At 37.7% G+C, this 23,003-nt stretch overlaps 1 protein-coding gene across 1 annotated transcript in view; it reads right to left on the reverse strand.

Annotated features, from left to right (window-relative positions):
* Positions 1-23,003, reverse strand: part of KCNQ1 (potassium voltage-gated channel, KQT-like subfamily, member 1) — a gene marked incomplete at its 5' end in the record, with an annotated part of 371,679 nt that overhangs the window by 264,830 nt on the left and 83,846 nt on the right. Inside the window, 5 exons of the mRNA XM_010003898.1 lie at positions 1,232-1,342; positions 9,864-10,004; positions 10,630-10,726; positions 11,685-11,763; positions 13,425-13,551. Of these exons, the coding sequence (XP_010002200.1) occupies positions 1,232-1,342; positions 9,864-10,004; positions 10,630-10,726; positions 11,685-11,763; positions 13,425-13,551 (555 nt within the window). The remainder of the gene's footprint in view (positions 1-1,231; positions 1,343-9,863; positions 10,005-10,629; positions 10,727-11,684; positions 11,764-13,424; positions 13,552-23,003) is intronic.

Here is a 23,003-nt window from a genome sequence, read left to right on the forward strand (position 1 = left end):
TGTATAAAACATCTTTGCTGGCATTCAGGTGTGAGGAAAAAACCCACAACTCTCCAGCAAGCGTAATAGCTTTTGGCATTTTTCTTACAGATCATTTAATTGACCAGATCTCTCTTCTAAACAAGGAATAAATGTGAAAGAGATTAGAATGGGAAGGGGGGAAGAATATGCTTTAAAGGCAAACTGATGCTGGGGAATCTAAAAATCTACACTTAATTACTCTCCTCAGCAAAAGGCTATATACCCTTAAAGTAAGCAACTAATTTTAAAAAGCCACAGGAGTTAAATAGTTACTGTTTCATGTTGTGAAGAATTTTTATGATGGCACTGGCATAAAAGTAGTATTCTCATTTATCCTGTAGTTATCCCCACCACTTCCCTGCCACAATACACTAACATCTGCTAACACAACTGAAAAACTTTCTGGAAAATATACATGGTAACAGCACGTTTAAGGTTGCACAAACATCTAACTGCACAATTTAGGATGACTGCTAGATTTTTGAAAAAAAAAATAAATTTCCTTAACTACCCCGAGCACTGAACATTTTTGCATTGTCAAACCACAGTGAGTGTCTTTGAATTTACCCCTGGTACTCAAGTGCCTTGTTTCTTGTTAGAAAGTACTTGGGAACCAGTTTTCAGTGCAAACAAAGTGCCCTAACACCTTTAAAAGCTCAGCCCTAGGTCACTTCTGAAGTTGGTACTTCAGCCACTGACAGACGTTAATTTGGCAAAGAGCTGCATCGGTGTCCTTGAGTTGTTGTCCCTCTGCCAGTGACACCTTTTCAGCAGCTTTGCTAGAAGAAGGATGTGTATGAGAATTCCACAGCTCACTCTGAACCTAATCAGTTGGGTAAACTATGCGCGAATGCCTTAAAAAGCCAAAAAATCACTAAATCACTGAATCTAGAAGTAATTAGCATGAGAAATACCATCCTTTACACTTCTGAGGTGAACAGAAAACGTATGTGGGATTAAATACCCCTTTCCCAAGTACATACCAAAGCTAGTTGCATACAATAAACATTACACATCTACTTTTTAAAGCTACTTATAGAAGCTCTTTTGCTTCTACAAGCTACATATATTTTAATGACAATATGAAAATTAAATACAAAGCTTTCACAACATCATGTTAAATGAAAGGTTAAAGAATTAATAACAAAAGCTTTCTCTGACAACTAATAAGTCAACACCAAATTGTCAGCAAAAGCACAAGATAACCTACCGCAGGTAGTGCAAAAAATGAAATTGCAAAGACTGAAAAACAAGATGCAATGGTCTTTCCTATCCAGGTTTGAGGCACTTTATCCCCGTAGCCGATAGTTGTAACAGTCACCTGTGAAGAGAAATACATAGAGCATTGCAGCAGGTATTTATGTGGCATTTACACAGCAACAGATCCTCAAAATGTAGTCTAACGACTCAGTAATTCATGTAATAGTTTGAAAGAACAGATAATTAATGCACACATGCAGGAGGCATCTGTTGAGTTTGGGTTTCAAAACGCTTAAGTAAAGATTACCACCATGGTGATATAGCAAAACAAGGTTTAATAAATCATTATTTGCATGAGCTTAAAGAAAGAATGGTTTTGTTGGAAGCAGAACACCTTGGGCATCCTAGAGCCATTTCAATTCACCTATGTCACAAGCATTTAATTTTTAATACAATTTTTAAAAATGTAGCTTATTTCAAAAACTGTTACCTATCCTACAAAAGTATTTTAAGAACTAGTAAGGAGAGTTAAGTACCCAAGTACCTTTGCCTCTATTCCTGAAATTGTTGTTGATCAACAACAATCACCTTAATTCAGGGCCTGATAAGGAACTGAAGGGATGACTATCTCCTGAACTATGTAAAAGGTTCAGTTTAACAAAAAAAAAAAACAACAAAAAACAAACTTAAATTCTAATTAGAATTTTCTGTTCAAAAAATAAGGTATAAAAAAGGAAATAAAAGTATGGGAAAAGCCTCAACTCTGACCTTCCTGAAAGCCAGGATCTCCTGAACTATGTAAAAGGTTCAGTTTAACAAAAAAAAAAAACAACAAAAAACAAACTTAAATTCTAATTAGAATTTTCTGTTCAAAAAATAAGGTATAAAAAAGGAAATAAAAGTATGGGAAAAGCAATGGCCTCGAGTACCTTCTTACCCAAAAGATTATCAGAAAAGATAGTGGTTTATGCTTCAGGTTTTTTTAAAAGATTTACAAAACCTGTCATTGAAAACTTTCAAACAACTATTCTGTACTACAAACTTAACTCCCTGTTTAAAAAAAACACATTAACTAGAAATGTGAAACGACATAGGTGTTTTTAAGCTGACTGAAGTATAACTGAAGAAAAATTCATATCTAACTAAGAAGTATTTGTCTTCCCTTTCCTATCCCCACCCCACCTATGCCTTCTGAATTGGTCTATATGAAGCAACAGTGACACAAGGAAAATATATTCTGTGCTGTTTGCTTTGGAGTTAAAAACAAACAAACAAACCCCACCATATTTTGAAAATCAGGTTGAAAATCAGTGTATGTTTAAGTTAACATTTTTCTCTGCCATCATAGCCCTAATCCATCTACAAACGCATTGTATTCAAAAATTACATATTATTTTTTCCCCAAGATATATGCCATTGAAACTCTACATGCCAAGTTTCTGCCCTAAATTAGTTTTTACAGCCAGATTATAACCCCCTAAAGAGTACAATACTAATTTTGCAGTTGTAAAATAGGACCTTATAATGGAAATACTAGCTCAGCTTCTACTCTAGCATAGTAAAAATGTTGTATAATGAAATTAAAATCATACAAGAGCTTGCACATTAAATTTTCACTGCAAAGCAGCATGGAAAACTAATTGTTTTAATTAGGAGCAAAATCATATTCATTCATAGACTATTTCAAAACTTTGATCTGATGTACATCACCACAGGCTTTGGTATTAAGATTAATCTTGTTCCTATTAAATATGCAACAATAGCCTGAAGGAGGAAATAAGAAACAAAAATAGACAGAGCAAGAAGAAATAGTAATGTTTGTCAGCACTGAATGGGGAAAGGGGTTTATGTCAGGCTACAGTGAGCACAGCAAACTCATCAGGTGAGTAGGAATGCTCTGTTGATGAAATCCTTGCTGTGTGCTGTGCAAAAACTTGGACAGTTAAACAGCTATAAAATACAAGATCACATGATTCAGTAGTACCAAAGAGGCAGACATCACAGGACTCAGGGAGCAAACCCAACTAAAACTTTAAATAAATTCAAGGGCAAGTCACCTTATAGAAAATACCTTAACTCCTTTGTTTCTAAATTTGCAATACTGCAACTTCAAAACCAACGGCACTAGATATTGTTCTGCATATCAAATATCACTCTGAATTTTCCGACCCAATCGCCTTACCCACTTTGATTAAATCACGTAATACAAGAACAACATCCAGTGGTTTAGCAGCAGTGGCTCCCTGGCTTCTTCGTGATTGGATTATAGAAAACTGAAAACGTTTGGAATAGTCTCCTCTACGTCTACGTGTAATGAACATATGAGAAGCTTTTTTACTGCTTGACATCTTATTCGGTCACCCACATTGATGCGAGTTGAATATAAAGCAGAATCTTCCCGTGTTGCTGAAATCCATGCAGCACAAGTGCAGACAGATTAGACATGCGTGCTCTTATTTTACTGTCAAGTATGCACTCTGTATAAAGCCAACAAAACCCATCATGAGCTTTCAGTATTTTCAATTCTTTTCCAACTGACAATATTTTTCTTCCTTGTGCATATAAGGATGTTGGCAATAAGAACAAATTTAAACAACAGATATTCCCCTTTCTGCTCCCAATCACCTCTTTGTACATTGCAGCACCCTGAGAAGATTCAAATTACATCCTTCAGATCAACAAATTAAGATACTATGTTCTACAGGACACAAACATCAGAAATAAATTGGAATCCATAGCTTAAAAAAGGACTGTTTGGATTTTCTTCTTTTTTTTTTACAGTACAGTGATAGCCACTTCTTTGGGAGGCAGCAGCATGCCCGCCCTTCTCTGCTTACTGATCAGATGAATGGGAAATGGTGGGAGGTCTGCTGGCCACCATCAGCCTCACTGCTGACAACGTCAACAGCCAGGTCTGCCTATTAAATTTGATCTCACCAGTGCTGAGTTGAAGCACATCTAGGTCTTAATATATAGAAGAGACGTTTGTCTTATCTCAACCTAGCTCAACAAGGCCACTTCTGTACAAAAAAATGTCAGAAAAAGCAGCCAGTTGAAGTAGTAACCTCTACATCTCAAGTGTGATGTTGAAAGAAGTGCTGGGGAATGTTATCAACACATGCAGGTAGTTCCTCTGTCCATGGGAATTCTGCAGCTATTTATTTTCCCTTCACTACTGGTACTAAATTAAACCTCACAAAATACAGTAATTATATTGAAAAGAAACAGCATCATCTAGGTACAACAAGGGAAAAAAAGAATGTTTAAACATACACAAAGTAGCCAAAAATCTAAGAAGTTTTAAAACATCCTCCTGTGAGGGTCATTCTAGTCATGTGACAGGAATGGCAGAGCAAAGGCACCTTCGGCCTCCTACAGACCCATTTTAAAATGAGTAATATTTGTGCTAATTATTGAAATTTAAATTAAAGCCAAATTTCTGAAATTATAATTATTTTTTCCTAGATCGTGATGTAGAAAGTTGTCTATATTTTGAAACAGTTCACTATTGTTTCATCACATGAGAAAAAGACCATTTCTGGGTTCTTCTAGATATAAATTTTTTCTTGTCTCCTTGATATTTTTTCACAGAGGTTTAAAGCTTTGGGAATTAAGAAAATAAGTCCCAATAGTGTTCTCTAGATGTAAGATTACCTACATCTGTACTTTGTAAGTAAGAATTTGAAAAGGTTTCTCTACACCTACCCCACAGGTCTTCATTAAATGAGAACAAATGCACTTGGAATTATTCATGCAGTTAAAGTCTTGAGAAGAGAAGGCAGTTGCAAGATGCAGAGATTGCATGCAAAAAAGCATTTAAAAATACCAACCCTTACATCTTCTGATCCTCACTCCAAAAATTCTCAAAGTAACCAACTCCCTCCAAAACAGAGCCAAATATTTCACCCCAAAAATTAGGAAAAAAAGGTATATAACAGGCCTATAGTTGGTACACTTGACTTGTAAACCACAAAAGGAAGTGTCTCCTTCTGTTGAACCCCAAAGTCCGTTTACAGTCTTTTTATTTAGAAGGGGAACACAAAGGGTTCTAAATAACACAAGACCCCTTTTATGTGGCAAATTGTCAATATTTATGTTTCACTATTTATAAATTTAATCAGATTTGTTCTAATTTAGCAAGTCTTACCAACATACAGTTTCAAGTGCAATTTCTTGTAAGTTTTCAGCAAAGTTTTCCCAAAATTTTGAATTTCAATTTACATTAAGCACATACTTGTAGGCTTTGCTAAATACAAAGATGGTTCTAGGTATGCTTAGAAGTAAGCAAGCCTATCAGTGTTTTGTTGAACTCAGTCCTTGGTGAGAAGGCATATCTCAAGGAATTAAAGGAACAAGAAAGAAGCTAAAGCTGATGCTTGCAGAAAATTGCTCAACCCAGTTCAAACTAATTCAAAGGAATGGACACAGTGTAATATCCATGTCTGGCTACATTCAATAATCACTTGTGGCAACTAGTGCTCATGATCAAAGAGACTGTTAGCAAAATCCACATAATGGTTTTCCTGCAGGATGTTTGTTCAGATGTGAAGCCTGGAAATTGCGTATCATTCAGTGGATATCAAAAAGGAGAGCTCCTCTCAGTCTGCCTGAGGCATGATTGAATTTCATGCTTAAGGTGGGAGGAGGGGAGAAAAACATGCAAAAAAATCCAGAGACAGTAAACCAATAACATTCTCTGAATGTGGTCACCTTTGACAGATTTGGTGAGAACATATAGCATCTTAATTTAAAAAACAAAAATTAACTTGTTTTTAGTGTCCAGAATCTATATTAGGTCTTTAAGACTCTTAAATCTGGACATGAAGGACAACAGGACAACACAGAGTAATTTTGAATACTTGCACTGGGGAGCTGAAAGATGCATCATGTTCTTTGTATTTTATCTGCAAATATTAAACTTGACTGTTAAAAGAAGTACAGACCCGGCAGAATTATTTATACAACATGCATTGCATTCAAAACTAGCAATAATATAGACAAATCTTTACTCCATGCCATAAGGTAACCTTAGGTTTCATCAAGAAGCCCATAAACTGGAATGGCAAATAGCTACATCCCAGAGTTCTCACAGGAAATTCAAATAAAGCCCAGGAGGCCAGTTTACACATGGAAATGGAAAAGTAACATAGATTTATAAATAACAACAATGAGAATGAAGAACGTTTAATTAAAAGTTATGCACCCTATGGGTATGTCAATAGTCAGTAAAGCACAGTAACATGTAAGTACCCAATTCCAGACGCAGTTCGGTTGTGGTAACACAGACCTTTTATATTATACGTTCATCATAGAATGGTTTGGGTTGGAAGGAACCTTAAAGATCATGTAATTCTAACCCCCCAGAATGGGCAGGGACACCTCCCATTAAACCAAGTCACACAGAGCCTCATCCAACCCAGCCTTGAAGACTTCCAGGGAGGTGGCAGCCACAACTTCCCTGGACAACCTGTGCCAGTCTCTCACCACCCTCACACTAAAGAATTCCTTCCTAATGTCTAACCTAAAACTACCCTCTTATACTTTAAAGCCATTCCCCCTTGTCCTATCACTACATGCTCTTGTAAAAAACCCCTCCCCAGCTTTCCTGTAGCCCCCTGCAGGTACTTAAGGCTACCATAAAATGTCCCTGGAGCCTTCTCTTCTCCAGGCTGAACAGCCCCAACTCTCTCAGACTGTCTTCACAAGAGAGGTGCTCCAGCCCTCAGATCATCTTTGTGCCCCTTCCCTGGACTCCCTCTAACAGCTCCATGTCCTTCCTGTGTCTGGGGCTTCACAACTGAATACAGTACTCCAGTTGGAGTCACACAAGAGCAGAGTAGAAAGGTAGAATCAGCTCCCTTGAACTGAGGGACACATTCCTGATGCAGCCCAGGACATGGTTGGCTTTCTGGTCTGCAAGCACACATCATAAGCTCATGTTGAGCCAGCACCCCCAAGTCCTTCTCCTTGGGGCTGTTCTCAACCCATTCTCCACCCAACCTGTGTTTGTTCTTGGGGTTGCCCTAACCCAGGTGCAGGACCTTGCACTTGGCCTTATCGACCTTCATGAGTTTTTCATGGACCCACCTGTCAAGGTCCCTATGGATGGCACATCTTCCTTCCAGCATGTTGACTGCACCATGCATCCTGGTGTCATAATCAAACTTGCTGATGCTGCACTCAGTCCCACTGTCCATGTCCCTGACAGCAATATGGTTTTCTTTATGCCATGCTACATACTTACATACTCTATTGCCACTCCCCAAAGAACTAGTTTAACAGTGTAGATATACACTGAGATTAAAAAAGTGCAGTTTTGTAGAGTAAGAAAGAGGGTATGAAAATGTTATCAAACACAATTTTTTTAGAAGTTTTATTCTAAATACTTCTAATAATCTTCTAAATAGAGACTGCACCTAGAATATTGCATACAGCTCTGGAGCCCTCAGCAAATGAAAGATATAAACCTGTTGGAGAGGGTTCAGAGAAGGGCCATGAAGATGATCAAAGGGCTGGAAACATCAAGAAGAAATTCTTTACCTTAGTAAGTTTCTGGAATAGGTTGCCTAGTGAGGTTGTTGTGCAACGTCCCTGAAGGTGTTTAGGGCCAGGTTGAATGAGTCTAATGGGAGGTGTCCCTGCTCATGGCAGGGAGGTTGGATCCTGATGTTCTTTGAGGTTCCTTCCAACCTTAACCATTCTATGATTCTCCACTAGGTAAGGTCCTGTGACACTCTCAGAGAGTGAGATTAGCTACATTGCCAGATAGGTCACATACCTATGACAGTGTTTGAGACAGGAGATGTACATTATCCTCTTCTGCATATCCAGTTTAAAACAGACTGAGACAGGTTTTCAGTGACCAGAATTTGTGGAGTTTAAGCTATTCTGAAAATTCTGGCTAAAACATAACCAAAATGTTTGAGACCTAACACCGAGTTGTCTGACCCCTGTACTGGAAAACTCTGTGATGACATGAAAGCATTGTAAAAGCAAGAAAACCACTTCCTTGTACTACACAGCAAGCTTTCTGATCCTAAAAGAGGCTGTATTTTAACCATGGCAGACAGCAAGAGGAAAGAAGTCTGCAGCAGATCTCAGCAGCAACCTAAACAAAACCTGTGAAATCAAAAAAAGCTACATATGCATTTCAGCATCAGAAGACCTGCTCATCAATAGATCTTTCCTTCCTGAAAATGGTACTCTGTGGACAGAAGACTACATAAGCACATACATGCAGGGGTTTATTGAAAATGTTTCTCAAAAATATGTTTATTAGTAAAACAGAGGCGTTAGTCTTATAATATTGTATATAAGACTTACTAGTATTCTCTTTTTTAAATAAATTTAAAAAAAACAAACAACAAAAAAACCCCAACCCAATGCCTTTTGATCTACAACAGGAAAGAGAAGACTCTAGAAGATGAGCACATTTTGCAACTTTAAGTTTGGAACCATTAATGATGCCTATGTATTCTGTATATAAGACTTACTAGTATTCTCATTTTTAAATTAAAAAAAAAAACAAAAACAAAAAAACCCCAACTCAATGCCTTTTGATCTACAACAGCAAAGAGAAAACTCTAGAAGATGAGCACATTTTGCAACTGCAAGTTTGGAACCATTAATGATGCCTATGTATTATAAAGCACTTAGTGATGACTGTTTTATTACGGTACATACAATTAACACAGATAAGAACAAGTCGTTGCTTTAATGCTAACAACAAGGAAAAACAGCTTCCAAAAAGTACCTTTCTTTGAATTGTAATAGGAAAAGGAAAAGGAAACAATTACAGATGGGAAATCCCAGAACATAACAGCCATCCTAATATTTACATTATCATACAAGAAAATAAAGGGAATTTTTGCTAGCACTGACATACAATGCCAGAATAGAGTTGCCAAATTAGTAAGTACATATAATAAACTAAAAGAGACAATTGTCACTAGCAACAGCAAGAAAGCAGAACTTTAGTAGTAGAACTAAAGATACACCTACACCCACGTGTGGCAGCATCTTAGAGAAACCTGAGAAATCTCTAAGCAAGATGGTATGTCGACATAGCACAATGGAATACCACACATGAGGATACTAAATGGGTTCCAAACCAATCTAATCACTTTAAAACAGTCCTATGCTTGGATTTCTCAAGTATCTTAAATGCTCTTTGTTCTGGAATTAGTGTATTCTGAATAAACAGGGAATTGCAAATGATAGATATATTATAAAAAAAATAATAAAAAAGACAAAAAAACCCCTCAAACATATACACACTCAAAAACACCAAATACACTAACCCTGATTTCACAATACTCTTACCATCCCAGAAAGTTGAATCCTATCATGAGAAAGGTAGCAAGAAGTAATCACTATTAGTGGAGGGAAGACGAGATAAAAAAATAAGAATAATGTTTCAACATCTTGTATACATAATTTGATCACTTCTTATCACATAAGACTACAAACACCAAATAAAGCTACTGATAATGTATAGTATTTTCTTAGTTTCACAGGAAACCAGGAAGTACATTGAAGTTGTAAGAGGCCATTTCAAAATGCCATTCTTACTCAATGCTTGCTTGAACTTTACATTTGAAGGTGTTAACTGCTACTACTACATGTAAAATTGCTATACTTACTACTCCCCACCACAGGGCATCTGCATAGCTGCCAAACTCTGTTTCTCCAGAATCATTTACAGCATCTTTTTCAGCCAGGTACACAAAATAAGAGGAAAAAATCAGGCCCAGAAATCCAATGTAGAGTGTAGTTATCAGTTCCTGCAAAGAGAATCAAAACAATGGCGTTATGATATTGTTGAGACACTTAAATTGCCTATCACTGATGTTTTTTAAAAGATAATTCAACAGAAGACTGTAATTTCAGCAATTAATAAACCCTGACATGACTATAGGCTGTGCAAAGTAACAAAAATCCACTGAGCTCAATAGTGAAAGAATTTACATCACAGCTGATGACTTGGTTCAGCATGTGCATTTCAAACAGTTAAAACAACCTCCTTACTTGCAAGTAGGATTCATTAACGTTTTGGTCACCAACAAGCAGCTGGGTAATTTTTTTGAACAGTACCACATTTAAAAAAACCTTGGAATTTAGATATAATAATAATTTTAGAAATACTCAAGACTAATTTTCAGAAGTCTTGTTTTCTGTGGTTAAGTCCAGCTACAAGTCAAAAAGTTTGCCAAAGTGGAGGTGAGTATTTTTAATCTTTCAGGAATGTTTTTTTCCCTTGAACAAGGGAAAAACAGACTTGGTTAAAATAACTGCCTGCTTCCACACGAAATATATTTGACATCATTAGCTTGTCTGCATACATGCTGTTCTGAATATAAGGACTTCTGCATCAATTATTATTACATCCCTCAGAGTACTGAACCTTACTTGTCTGTGGATGAACACTACTGATCCCAGCAGCCTCCAGGTACCACCCTGCCGGTCAACATGGAGCATTCGTAAAATCTGCAGAAAACGGATGCCCCTGGAACAACATTTTTTAATTAATGAAGAGGTCAAAGGTCCAAGAGACAAAATAGAGGCAGAGGGGTGAAATCTGCCTCTTCCAAAGGACCATTTTAAGAGAGAGATCCAATATTATATGTTAGATTTACCAGCCTGTCTCGTCACTCCATTCACCCATCTTTCATCTTGTTTGTTATGAAGACAGCATGGGGAGATTGCACAAGAGAAGGACAGACCTTTGCACACAAGGCTAGTAAGGATAACTCAAGGATTTAGGAATTTTGGAGACGAACTGTGAATGCTTTAGAAAATATTCACCAACTCATATTTGACCTGCTCCTCAGGATGGGAAGCAACATCCAAAATCCAACTAACTAAAGATTCAATTCCCTCACCTTTGAGGAATTTGAACTGGATGGTCCTATAATACCTTAAAATATTCTTTTCATAAGGGTCATTGCATTCCTACAGCAACACTGCAGCTACTGCACAGAGCACAGTACACTGCCCTGTACTCTCTCATTCAAGAAAACCAAGTGGTGTGACCTTCCTGAGCACAAGATGGATTCAGTCCATCAGGAATTCACAACCATTAGCCCCAGGCATTTTATGACGAAGCAGCTTGAAGACATTAGAAACATGAAACATGAAAGAGCTTTAAAACTGAGCCACAAAACTAAAATAGGATTTGGCAGAACCCACCTAGTTGAGAAAAGGAGGCAGGGGTATGTCCACCACTATCCCCACCAGACATAAATGCTATACAACCAGATAACACATGCAGAATTTAAGATGACTATTTCACACTCTTACATGATTGGTAATCTCCTCTGTTACATGACTCTGAGTAGTGATTTGTTTTCTCCTGACAGAATTTAAATAGGATGTAAAAAAAAAAAAAAAGGGAAAAAAAAAAAAGAAGGGAAAAAAAAAAAGCACCTTACTTGGTACTATCTTATTTTATTGCATATAATTACCTGATAGCTGAGGTTGCAAAGACTTGACCTTTAGAGCCCACACAAAGAACTACCATGGAAGCAACAACTACAATTAAATCTGGAAAAAAAAAGTTAATTTAAAAAATTAGTTAGCAGCATCTTGCAATACTTCTGCAAGAACCAGTTCCAATATTACTTTAACAAGTTGAAAAGTCACTCTATGTTAAGATTTTAATTTCTCTATCAAGAAATCTCTACTGTAACATATAAAGAAAACATAATTGCGTGATATGATAGAAAGGTTTTACTGGGATAGGTCCAAGATGGCCACATTCTAGATTAATTATGACAGTGGCATGAGTTACTAAAAGCATCATCACAAGCCTGGAATCCTCATTAGCTATAACCCATGAGGAATTTCAACTGTTTCAACCTATTATCACATCTGTGTATCTTATTTTCCGTGGTGTTTTAGATAGTATTTTATTCAGTGACAGAGGTTTTTGGGTTTATTTCATATATAATATAATCACCTCACTATTATTTCATCTGTCTCGTTCTAAAAGGGATAGAAAAAGAATGAAGTAGTGTGTGAGTCTAATTTAGTGTAAGTCAGCCTTTATCCTAAGACTGTACTCTAAATCTCTGTGCCTCTGGCCTAGTTAATTTTGGAAAGCAACTCTGTATTTTGGAGAATGAAGTGGTTCTTGATACCTGTCTGGGAAAGCTGAATTTTTGTTTTGCTTTTCAAGCTGAAATAAATTGGGTGATGTTTCAGAACCCCTAGTGTTCTAGGTCTCCAGAGAAATGGATTGTGGACAGAGTGCAAAGATGCAGGGAAAGCCATTTTATAATTGCAATCATACTTGAGAAACTTTTATATATATGCACAGAGAAGCTAAACTAAACAATTTTATTATTGTAAAAATACCCAGGTACAACATTTTGTAATTTATATTCAGCAAAATTGTAGATAGTTTATGAAAAACTACATCCTCTAGTCCACAAAAATAATGTTTCTGAGTAATGGAACAAAGTGTTTCACTGAACAAGAATTTCTGTGCTTCTACAATAACACTCGTCTTCCAAAATCTGGTTCGTTAAATCAATTTATATTAAGTGATTCAGAGTCTTTACAGAGTTACAGAAAGGGTCTTTACAGAGTTGCCTCAGTAATGGTTTCTGATGTAGGTGGAATATATGGATGTTATTTCTATGAAAGCTGAAGTCATGTTAGAAAACCAACTGCAATGACTACCAAGAGAAGTCAGGTGCATAGTTCCAAATGCATCACTTAAAAAGAGTATTTTAATCCAACAGATACACAAAGTAACAAGTGTACCTATCATGCTCCACCATGCAGTATATAGCTCAATTACAGTGCAAGATAAACTCAAAACAAATTATTCAAATGACTGCTGGAAAAAAACCCCCACCCTTCAGTATCTTAGAAAAAAATACAGTCGTAGCTATTGTGCAGTGTCTGGGATCCTGAGGTCACAGGAGACAGGACTACAGCCAAGACTTATTTCTGGCAAAGCTTCAGATCACTTGTGAAAATAAAACACTGCTCTTCTGGAAAAACAAACCCAGCTACATTTGTTCTCAAATGACAGTGCCATGAATTCCTGAACGGAAATTCAGATCTACATTATTGCTAATGACAAGAGCCCTTGCTCTAACTTGGCTACAGCTGCTGCAGAAATTCCGCTTCTCAAAACTTTCAAGGATAACTTCTACTTGGTGTTTATGTCAACTTTGCAAGCTGTGCATACTCACCAATGATTGAAATAGGCTTCCTAGCAAAACGCAGCCTTCCCCATATTCCAACATATTTACTGCGGCATCCTGCTGACCATAACCGAACCACATATTCCGTTCCAAAGAATACCACTAGTACAATTTCCTAAAAGAAACAGAGAGGGAACTAGGTTAATTCTCTACTGTACATCTTTCAGCTTTTTTTAGAATGTATTACGAAATGCTAAGACAAAACGTGAAATTTGGAAGGTGAAAAAAATTTCAACTACACCAATATGATCTAAAGTAACAGAAAAACCCACAAAGAAGGAAAAGATTAAGAGTAAGTTTAAATACTTAATTGCATACAGTTTGTCTTGTCTACACAGACTAAAACTGAAAACATTCTGTGCAATTCACTTGGTCTAATTCAAACAAAAGGTTTCCTGACCTAGCCAAAGAAAACAAGCAGTCTGTATTGAAAAGACGAGTACTTTGCTGGCTTATTTAATTTCAGGAGGACGTGTGCTTTGCATCTCATTTACCATATCAACTTAACATCCCACTTATTTTTACTCTTTCAGTCTTCATTTAATCTCACATGGATTGAAGAAAGATTTCTAGTACCCATTATCAATATATCCATCTCCAGGTGCACTGAAAACACAATGAGACCCCAAGCAAGCCTTCTCCATCTCCTTGTCAACAATTAGAGACTTCATCAGAAACAGAGGTCCTGAAGCACGGCTGTTATCAGCCACAGACATATATGCTAAGGTATGACTTTGGAAATGCCTACAAAGTGAGAGATGTCAAAGACACACAACATTCTTACTGATTAGAGACGTTCAATTACGTCATACTTGGAACTTAGTAAATGTGCAGATAAACCTTGCTTTTCTACAGACTGGTTGAACACAGCATACTCAGCATAGCTGGCTTGAGTATTAGCGAGCTGTAACACTTTCCTTATTGGTCACCTCAATTAATAACTGGTCATGTTCTCTATCAAAGCCAACAGCAAAATCTACTAGTTGGAATGGTACCAGCAGTTTGAAATTGAGAACACGCAGCACACTGCATATAGAGTGTGAAACAAAGAAACCAATCATAGTTACATAGGATGATGCAGATTAAGAGAACGAGCTGGTTCTTTCATAGAGTGATTTAATATAAAGAGCAACCACAGAATGACGTGCTACTGAACATTTTATCCTGCCTCCTCAACTTTTCTGCAGGGCTCACTGCAGTTAGCAAAATGGACTCAAGATGGTACCTACAATTATTTTATAAATTAACTGAAATACCAAGGATATGATCCTAGTCCAGTCAAGATGAATGCGAGTGACATTACCAGCTTCATAAATGTATGGGATGTTGCCCTGAATACTGAGTACAATAATAGATATGCATAAAGTAAAAAGAAAATGGGAAAAATGGAAATGGGAAATAAAGAAAATGGGAAAAAATGGGATTATGAATCAGTCCACTTCGCTACAATCTTTTTGTGGCTCTAAAACACTGGTCTCCTGATGGCATGAGAAAATGCTTATCTACAGTGTTGAAGTTTGACTCTGTGGCACTGGTAGAAAAGTTAGGAGAACATTAGCCAGGACGCTTTCCCTTTGTTTTGAAAATCTCATAACCTGTGCAAGATGTCAGATGCAACTATCACAATAATTTATATGCCCTTGTATTCCAGTTAGATTTTCAAGCTATAATGAAACTGTCCAGATCACTGGTTGTAATAAACATGAAGCTCAGACCCTTTGACCCTGCCAAGAATCTCTTCTACAGCTTCGTTCTGAAAGGACCTACCAGAACCCTTAATTTTTTTTATTTTTTTTTTTTTTTAAAAATTAGTATATCCTTAAATATTTTTCAATAAAATAAAGTCATAATGAAGGTTGTAAATCTAAAGGAACAGCATCTGCAGCAGATGCTTTAAGGAAAGGCTGTGTCTTATGACAGAAGCTTCAAAATGCTACAGAACTCTCACTTTGTCGAACTGTACCTAATATAATTTACAAACCTGCAGTAAATGGCAAAATTATGAGTCCTGCTTCACATGATGTGCCCCTGAATTGTGACAGTAAAATAAACCAACAGAGGCCATCTTTTCTGACCAGGGGATTGCATTTGTTTCACAGACATAGTCAATAATCTCTAAAATCCAAGTGCTCTTCTGTACTCAAAAGGCTAGTACATCTCCTTTCATCACTACCATGAAGGCAGCTCCCTTAACAAAAGACAATGGTAAGCATACAGGGAGCAAAACTGTTCTTCGTTCCAAATAACTTTAGGAAGGGACGTATGGCCTCACATCACGTGTTAACACAGCCAGTGCTGTTCAGATATCCCCAAAAGCAATTACCAAAAGCAAATGAACAACAAAGAAATTACCTTGATAGGCAAAGAAAAACCTGGAAAAAAATGTTTTGGTGCAAAGAAGCTGCAAACAGCACCCTGAGCAGGCACTGTAGCCCTGTCGGGATCACAGTTTCAGTGTTACAGCGAGAAGGCAGAAAGTGAAAGCCTGGATTGTGTTTTAAAGAACTGTGCATTCTCTTTGTAGGAAATTTGCATCCAAGTTGTGCGCGTATGTTTTTTAAAGTCCCTCCATGGTTCATTGGGTAACAGGCACACCGGCAAGTATGCAAATGGGGGCTGTCCCAAAGACAATGAGACAGACACGCAGTCAATGGTTACTGTCATCCAGCTCTTTGCATGACATGCAGACAAGCTTAGAGAACATTGATTGTCCTATAGACTCCGGTGACTGGAGGGAACGACCAGTCGGCTTACACCAAGACACATTTTTCACTCCTGACGTTTTGATAAAGGCTTATTGACCTAAATGAGATCCAAGTTATTCAGGGAACATCAGGGGTGAAAGTGCACAAGCTGTTCTTCATGGTCATACACAAAACCTCCAGGTATCCATTGGCAACTGGCAAATTTCCCCCTCCCCTGCCCGTGGCAGTGTGACAGACAAAAGTGTTTTTAATATCTTGCATTGCATAAGTCTAATAAGTAGTCTCTTGGGCATGGGGGAGGCTAATGAATTCCTGTCAGTACCCACTTACATTAATGTTCAGAAACTTGTAGAAAACAAGGAAAAAAATACATTAGAAAATCATGCTTTCCGGAGCTACTAAAATATTGCCTCTATTTTTCCTGATTAACAGCTTAACATGAAATTTTACATTAACTAGAAAGGTTCCAGCCTGATCCTTACTTCATTTATGCTGGTGGTAATTAGGGCTAATTCCATTTAACAGGAGTTAAACCCTGGCAAAGAGCAGCAATGCCTCACACCTGATAACTCTGGCAAATATGAATTGCACTACAGATTAATTTGGTCCTCTGCTCCTTCAATACTTTCTCCTAATTGCCTGCTTAACACTTACCTACTAGTGTTTGTGCTTCTCCCAATTAATCAGCTAGACTGCAGCATGGCTTCGGGAAGACTTAGAACAAAACAGAAGCTGATATAGCAAAATGGAAGGATAAAGTGCTGAGCAGACAGAAGGATGTAAAGAATGAGTGAAATAAAAAGCAAAGCAACATTCAGGAAAGGGGAAAATGAAAATACCAGAAAAAAAATGCCTGCAAAACACTAATGAGAGTGGGGATTACAGCTCAGCAGAGGTTAAAAATATAGGCACACAAGAACCGCACTGTGAAAGGACACACTCAACCCTGTGCAGCTTAATTGTGATCTACCTTCTACAAGGTGAAAAGAGAAATACAACACACAAAAAAATTGTACTGACATGGTAAGAAGAACCTTCTAAGATGTGACAGTCGTGTACCTTCAGCCTGTGGGCATACAGGAGCCCTCTTGCTTAGAATAAATACTTTTTTCCCTTCTTTTATTATTGATTTGAACATGGTACCCTCACTTCTGCCATCCCTCCTGTACAGCTCAATCATATACTTAAAGCCATCTTCATGCCTTCTCAGCCATGCAATCCCAACACAACCAAGTACCAGATTAATTCAGTATGAAAAGGTAGAGGAGATGAACATGAGGTACACACGTCGATTACATTTATTGAAGAACTCTATCAGTGCCAGTAACTCTCCAGCTGTGAGCAACTTCTCACATGTCCATTCACAACATTTCCAGCTACAAGGAACATGTAGACAAGACTAGTGTAACAACCTTGGGCATTTCTACTCTGGTACAGTGCTTGGTGAAACTGCAGTAGATCTCCAGGTATCCACTTAGCACATGCCAGGGCATGAAATGCTTCTCATAAAGATTGGTAAAGGAGCTTGAGGCCTCACTAGTGCAAGAGTAGAACGTGACTAAAGGAAGCAGAGACCAGACTTCTTCAGCTGTGTGACTGGAGTGTCCGGTCTATGAAAACAAATGCACATGGTATATTAGCACAATGGAGATCTGGTTTATTTTGCTAATAAAAGCATCTTGAATAGCCCTTCTTTTACTACTCCATCCCCACTGGATTGGAAGAGCTACAATCCAATGTTGGGAGGCATCCAACATCCACACTGTGAGATTAAAAAAGGAAGAACAGAATTCCTGCACTTAGCTGAAGGAGATGTTTTTAATCAATTAGACACAACAACAGCTTGGGAAAAAACACCACAACAAAAGCCTGACATAGAATGGATCATGACATCATAACATCAGCTATTTAACAGATAAAGAAGTTGTTTCTGGAGGCTGACAAAGCATCTGCATAAAGAATATAATGCATGAGGCTCTGCCTGTAGACCTCAAAACTGTAACTGGTTGTTGAGCATCACATAAGTTCATGTAGCTATTTGATGTGGGAGGACTAGATGAGGTCATCTGAAATCTGTTATGAACAAGAACACCTTTATTCTGTTGGGTCTAGGCCTTTGTTAATTAGCTCCATAAAACATAAGAGCGATAAAATACAGATTTCAGGGTGAAGGAGGCAAAACATACCACTATGTTATTCTGATTAGCTTCTGAAGACAAAAAAAAATTAAAGATGACATACAAGTTATTCCACTGAGGTAGAATGCCACTGAGACACTGAGGTGGCTGCCTTCAGAGGAAAGGGAGATGATAAGCACAGTAAAACAACAGGCACTGGTAAGAGGGATTACTTTAAGCCTCATAAGTACACACTTCTTGTACTCTAAGAATTCCCTCCAACCTCAATGATTTACTGGGAATACAAATCCTACCCATCTGTGCCATATCACTAGCTCTCTTACACTATCCTTATTGGAGGGATCAACCATATTATTCCCATGATTCTTTCCAATCTGACTTTCAGATTCTAGCTTCAAACATTACAAAGTTCCCATTAATTTCTTTGTAAAAGGAAATAAGGTCTCCCATAGCTTACATAGGGATTGCATACCAATGAGCAGTACCTCAGCTATAAGGTTCCTGTGGCACTACTGGCACAAATATCCACTTATAAGGCAAGGCAATAGAAGAGCTCTGCTACATAGCTTAGAGCACCAACAGTAAAGTGGAACAGCAACTTCCTTACAATCTCAGGCACCAACAGAGGAGAGAGGACATCAAAAGTTTTGTTCAGAAGTCAGGACAAGGAGGCCTCTGAAGGAGACAAAAGTGGAGATAGTGGATCTGCTGATGCTAATACAAAGGGTCAAACGGGGCACAGCCAAGGGCTGTGGAGATGAATTGGGTAACAGAGAAACAGGCTCAGCATCTTCACGAACAGGAAGGCAGCATATCCTCTACAGCTACCAAAAGGTCAAAAAAAGCAGGCATGTGTCTTTCATGTAGAGCAATCGGTTGCATTTACACTCAGGGAAGGCTACCACGCAAGAACCAAACCACTTCAGGCCACACATTAGTTTGGAGAAAGAGTTCACAGCACACTGTTCACCTGACACATCAGGGCTTGTAAAATGCTTCAGACAGCACTTGTGTATAGCCCGAGCAGGGTATGCAAATTAACAGCAGTGAAGGCAACTGTTTCTTCTAATCTCACTCACTTTGCATAGCAGGGCCCCTCTTTGTTCTGTTGAGAAAGACAGGATTTTTTTCCTGAAAGCTGTACTGTGTTTTTTAAGATACAGAGAACAGCAAAATAAGATAGCCTAGGCAAACAGACACCAAGCTTAATAAAGTAAAAATGCCCACTTGATGAATAATAAAATAGATAATGGTTTTTCATATACTGAAACACAGGGTAAAAGCAGGTGCCAAAAAAACTATTTAGAATTGGGGATTTTCTCCCCCTAGATAGTCATCTTACTTCCAAAATCTTGTAGATTGCATCTTTTCAAGTGAAAAACAACAGTAAATTGTGCGGGTTTTTTTAACATTTAAAGCAAGAGCACTTGGTGTTCCTTCCTTTCAAAAAACCTAGTATCATTTGCTAAAATTCTTTATCTAGCATGTTTGGCATCAAATGGTTAAACAGGCAACAGAAACTAAAAAGCACGGTATCAGTATCTTATTTCTATCTTCAGAGTCCCATAGTTAATCCGAAATTACTGGACATCATTAAAGTCCCCTTATTAATGTTTCTAATTAAGATGAAATAATATTTACATAAGTGTTCATGCTTTGAATAAAAAATGGATACCTAAAAGAAGACAGAGTTAGAACAGCTGATTGTACTGAAGCTTTTCTGTTTTCCTTTAATCGATGCCGAGAACATGGAACAATAGCACTGGGACCAATAAAGAATACTGCAGGCCTGCAATTTTAGGTGGAGGATTTCCAAAGGCTCCAAGCAACTAAATCCTATTGAATTTCAATAGAAGCCAGGCACCTAACTCCCTTAGGTGCATTTTAAAGCCTTTAATTGATTTCCTCAGCTCTCTTCTCACTGGAGGTTTCAGCCAAATCCAAACACAGGCAGATGAAATTTTTCCACCGACTACAAAAGGCCTCAGATGTCAGTGGCGTAACTTTGCACGTGAATTTCTGGTCTCAAAGCACTGCTGCATTAGAACAACTTCCCACTGTCACCCCTCCACAAGCCTCTTCATAATTCAGTCACCTTTAGCTTTTGAACTTAGCTGCCGATAATATACACCAGGAATTTACAGAAGTCAATCAAGCTGGGCTTGCTCATTGAGTTTATGATACTTGTTTTAGTGTGGAGTCCTCCCTGATTGCAAAGTATGCTCAAGAACCAGACTTTAAACCCAAAGTATTTGGCAAGACAAAGGAAAGGTCAACATGTTAATGCTGGTGCAAAAGTAATTAAAAATGCCACTCCTTTCTGTTTATTTAATGAACCTGTTATTCAGGGCTTCAGAAAAGTCTCTAGAAGGAATCCATACATAACCCTGTCCTTCAAAGCGAAAAATACTCTGGCTTCTATTCAGTGCAGGATTTGCTTAATTTTTATATCTCACTGAATTCAAAAGAACTACTCACCTACTTAAGATTAAGCACACAGTGCAGAAGGATGCACACTCCTTCATTAATACATGCAATATGCTAACACTAGTAGAAAAGAACTGTTACAGACTTAAAAAAAAACCCCAGTCAAAGCCAAGTAGTCTATATTTTTATGTTACAGAGAACTTCTCATATTAACACTATTTACACAGTGCTTACTTTCCTCTATATCATTATTTTTATCCTGTGAAGAATCTTGTTGCCCTCTTTGCATTAAGTAACCTTTGTCACCCATTTTTAAAAAAGCTACTTCATATCCACCATGTCCTACACTGTGCAGTTCTTAAGTCTTCCCTTTGTTCCACACCTAACATCAAATGTATTGGGAACCTCATGAAGAGACTGTACCCCTGTCTTTTCCAGCTACAAATGATAGGGCAATAATAGCAACTGTGTCCTCCAGCAAACATGTTTCTCTCTTACACCCTTAGACTGCTACAGCACTCTTCCTTTCTGAGGAACCATATCTCTTACCTGGAAGCAGAGCCACACAAAAGAATCTGGCCTTTATCGGCCCAGTTGAACCTGCAATAGCTTCACTTTTTAAACTTAAAAGGGACTGTAATGGTAGATGGGATTTTTAAGATGCAATGGCCAAGCTCTGATCAACTGCTTTACAGTTTGATAACAGCAACACCTGAAATCTAGTGGTTTCAGATACGCTAATGTACTTTTTTGTTTGTTTGAGGTTGAACTGGGACAACAGCCAGGAAGCAGTAATACATTTTAAAACAGAACTTAGAAAGATTAATAATGAAAAAATATTTTTATTCCACGAGTTTTGAAAAATGGAAAGTAACTTTGAACTTTCTGTGAATATTACTCTTCCCTTCTTACTCATCTCTTTTCACTCTAAGAAGAGGAAAAACACTATAAGGACAGGAAGTTAGAAACCTCTAGTTTTCAATTACTTTTGACATTAAATAATGTTTACTCTTGAATTTTTCTGCAGTCATATTTTACAAAAACTGCAGTCAGGTTTCATTTTATAATTAAATTTTAGCACTTTTTTCTTCTTTTATGTATAGAGTTTTTAAACACAGAATATATTTTTGCAGAATCAGCTGTAGATTTAAGACATGAAAGGGAATGCTTTATTATAAAGTAGAAAATTTAGGAACTACATTTTTCTCTCTAGAAACTTGCAAAACAAGGACTTTAGGAAAATAAGCTTCAATAAAATTAATTTTCCTTTTTTTTGTTGTTTCTCTCCCCCTGTACAGTCACTGGTTGACCTCAGATATCCATATTCCCACTCTGCAAGGAAACCTGACCCCCCAAAGCTCTAAGTTCTTTAAGCATCTCACTCCTCCAACAGTGACATCACTGCATGTGCATCGTATCAGCCTTACCCACAGCACAGACATTCTGACCTACAAAGATTTCCCAAGTTAAGGGCACTTTCCAGAATCCAATCAAAGAGAAAACATGCCCACAAGCTGTAGCAATGCTCTTCATTCCCTGGATAGACAGAAATCAAGAAGACTGAAAAGATAAGAGCTTGACTTTGTCTTCAGCTACAGGTTTTTCATATGGCTTTGAGCAAAAGAAATGCAGTCTTTAACTCCGTTCCCAATCAGAGTAACCCACTACTTACACCACCTTCTTCCACACAAACACTCCCAAGACCATGAAATAGTAGCACTATGGATGGAAGTACAGCTGGATATGCACAGCAATATGATGAGGTCCCCAAATCTAAATCCCATGAGCTATTTAAAGTTGTTCCTGCAAAAGCAGGTACTAATTAAGCCAAGGAGGAACACTTTCTGATGAAGTTCTAACTTTTTAACCTCTCTTGTACAGACAAGATATTCCCCTCCAACTCCTCCAGCCCTGCTGTCCCTCCAAGAAGGGAGTTACAAAAAGGTGCCCTGTGCTAGACACCCTTGCTTCAGGAGCATCAGCTCTATCCTTCCAGCTCCCCTACGTGTTGTTTCAGCTTCATGGGAGTCTCTCTGGGATGTAATACATGTTCCAAAATAAGACATTTCCAAAAAAGTGAGAGGTCATCAAAAGCAGGACATTACCTCTACTTCTACATATACTTATGATATGTGCTCTCCTTCTAGCAGCAGCACATTTTCAAAATTCATCCTCTAAAAGTAAGATTTCTGCCCTGAGCAATGGCTGTGCTCTTCAATAACAGTTTAACAAGAACTAAATTTCAAATGGACTAATGCTGGTTTCAACCACCTCCAGATAACGAAGGTAAAAAGAAA

The sequence above is a fragment of the Chaetura pelagica genome, unplaced genomic scaffold (genome assembly GCF_000747805.2).
Source record: "Chaetura pelagica isolate M959 unplaced genomic scaffold, ChaPel_1.0 scaffold28, whole genome shotgun sequence".
NCBI classification, from domain to species: domain Eukaryota; kingdom Metazoa; phylum Chordata; class Aves; order Apodiformes; family Apodidae; genus Chaetura; species Chaetura pelagica.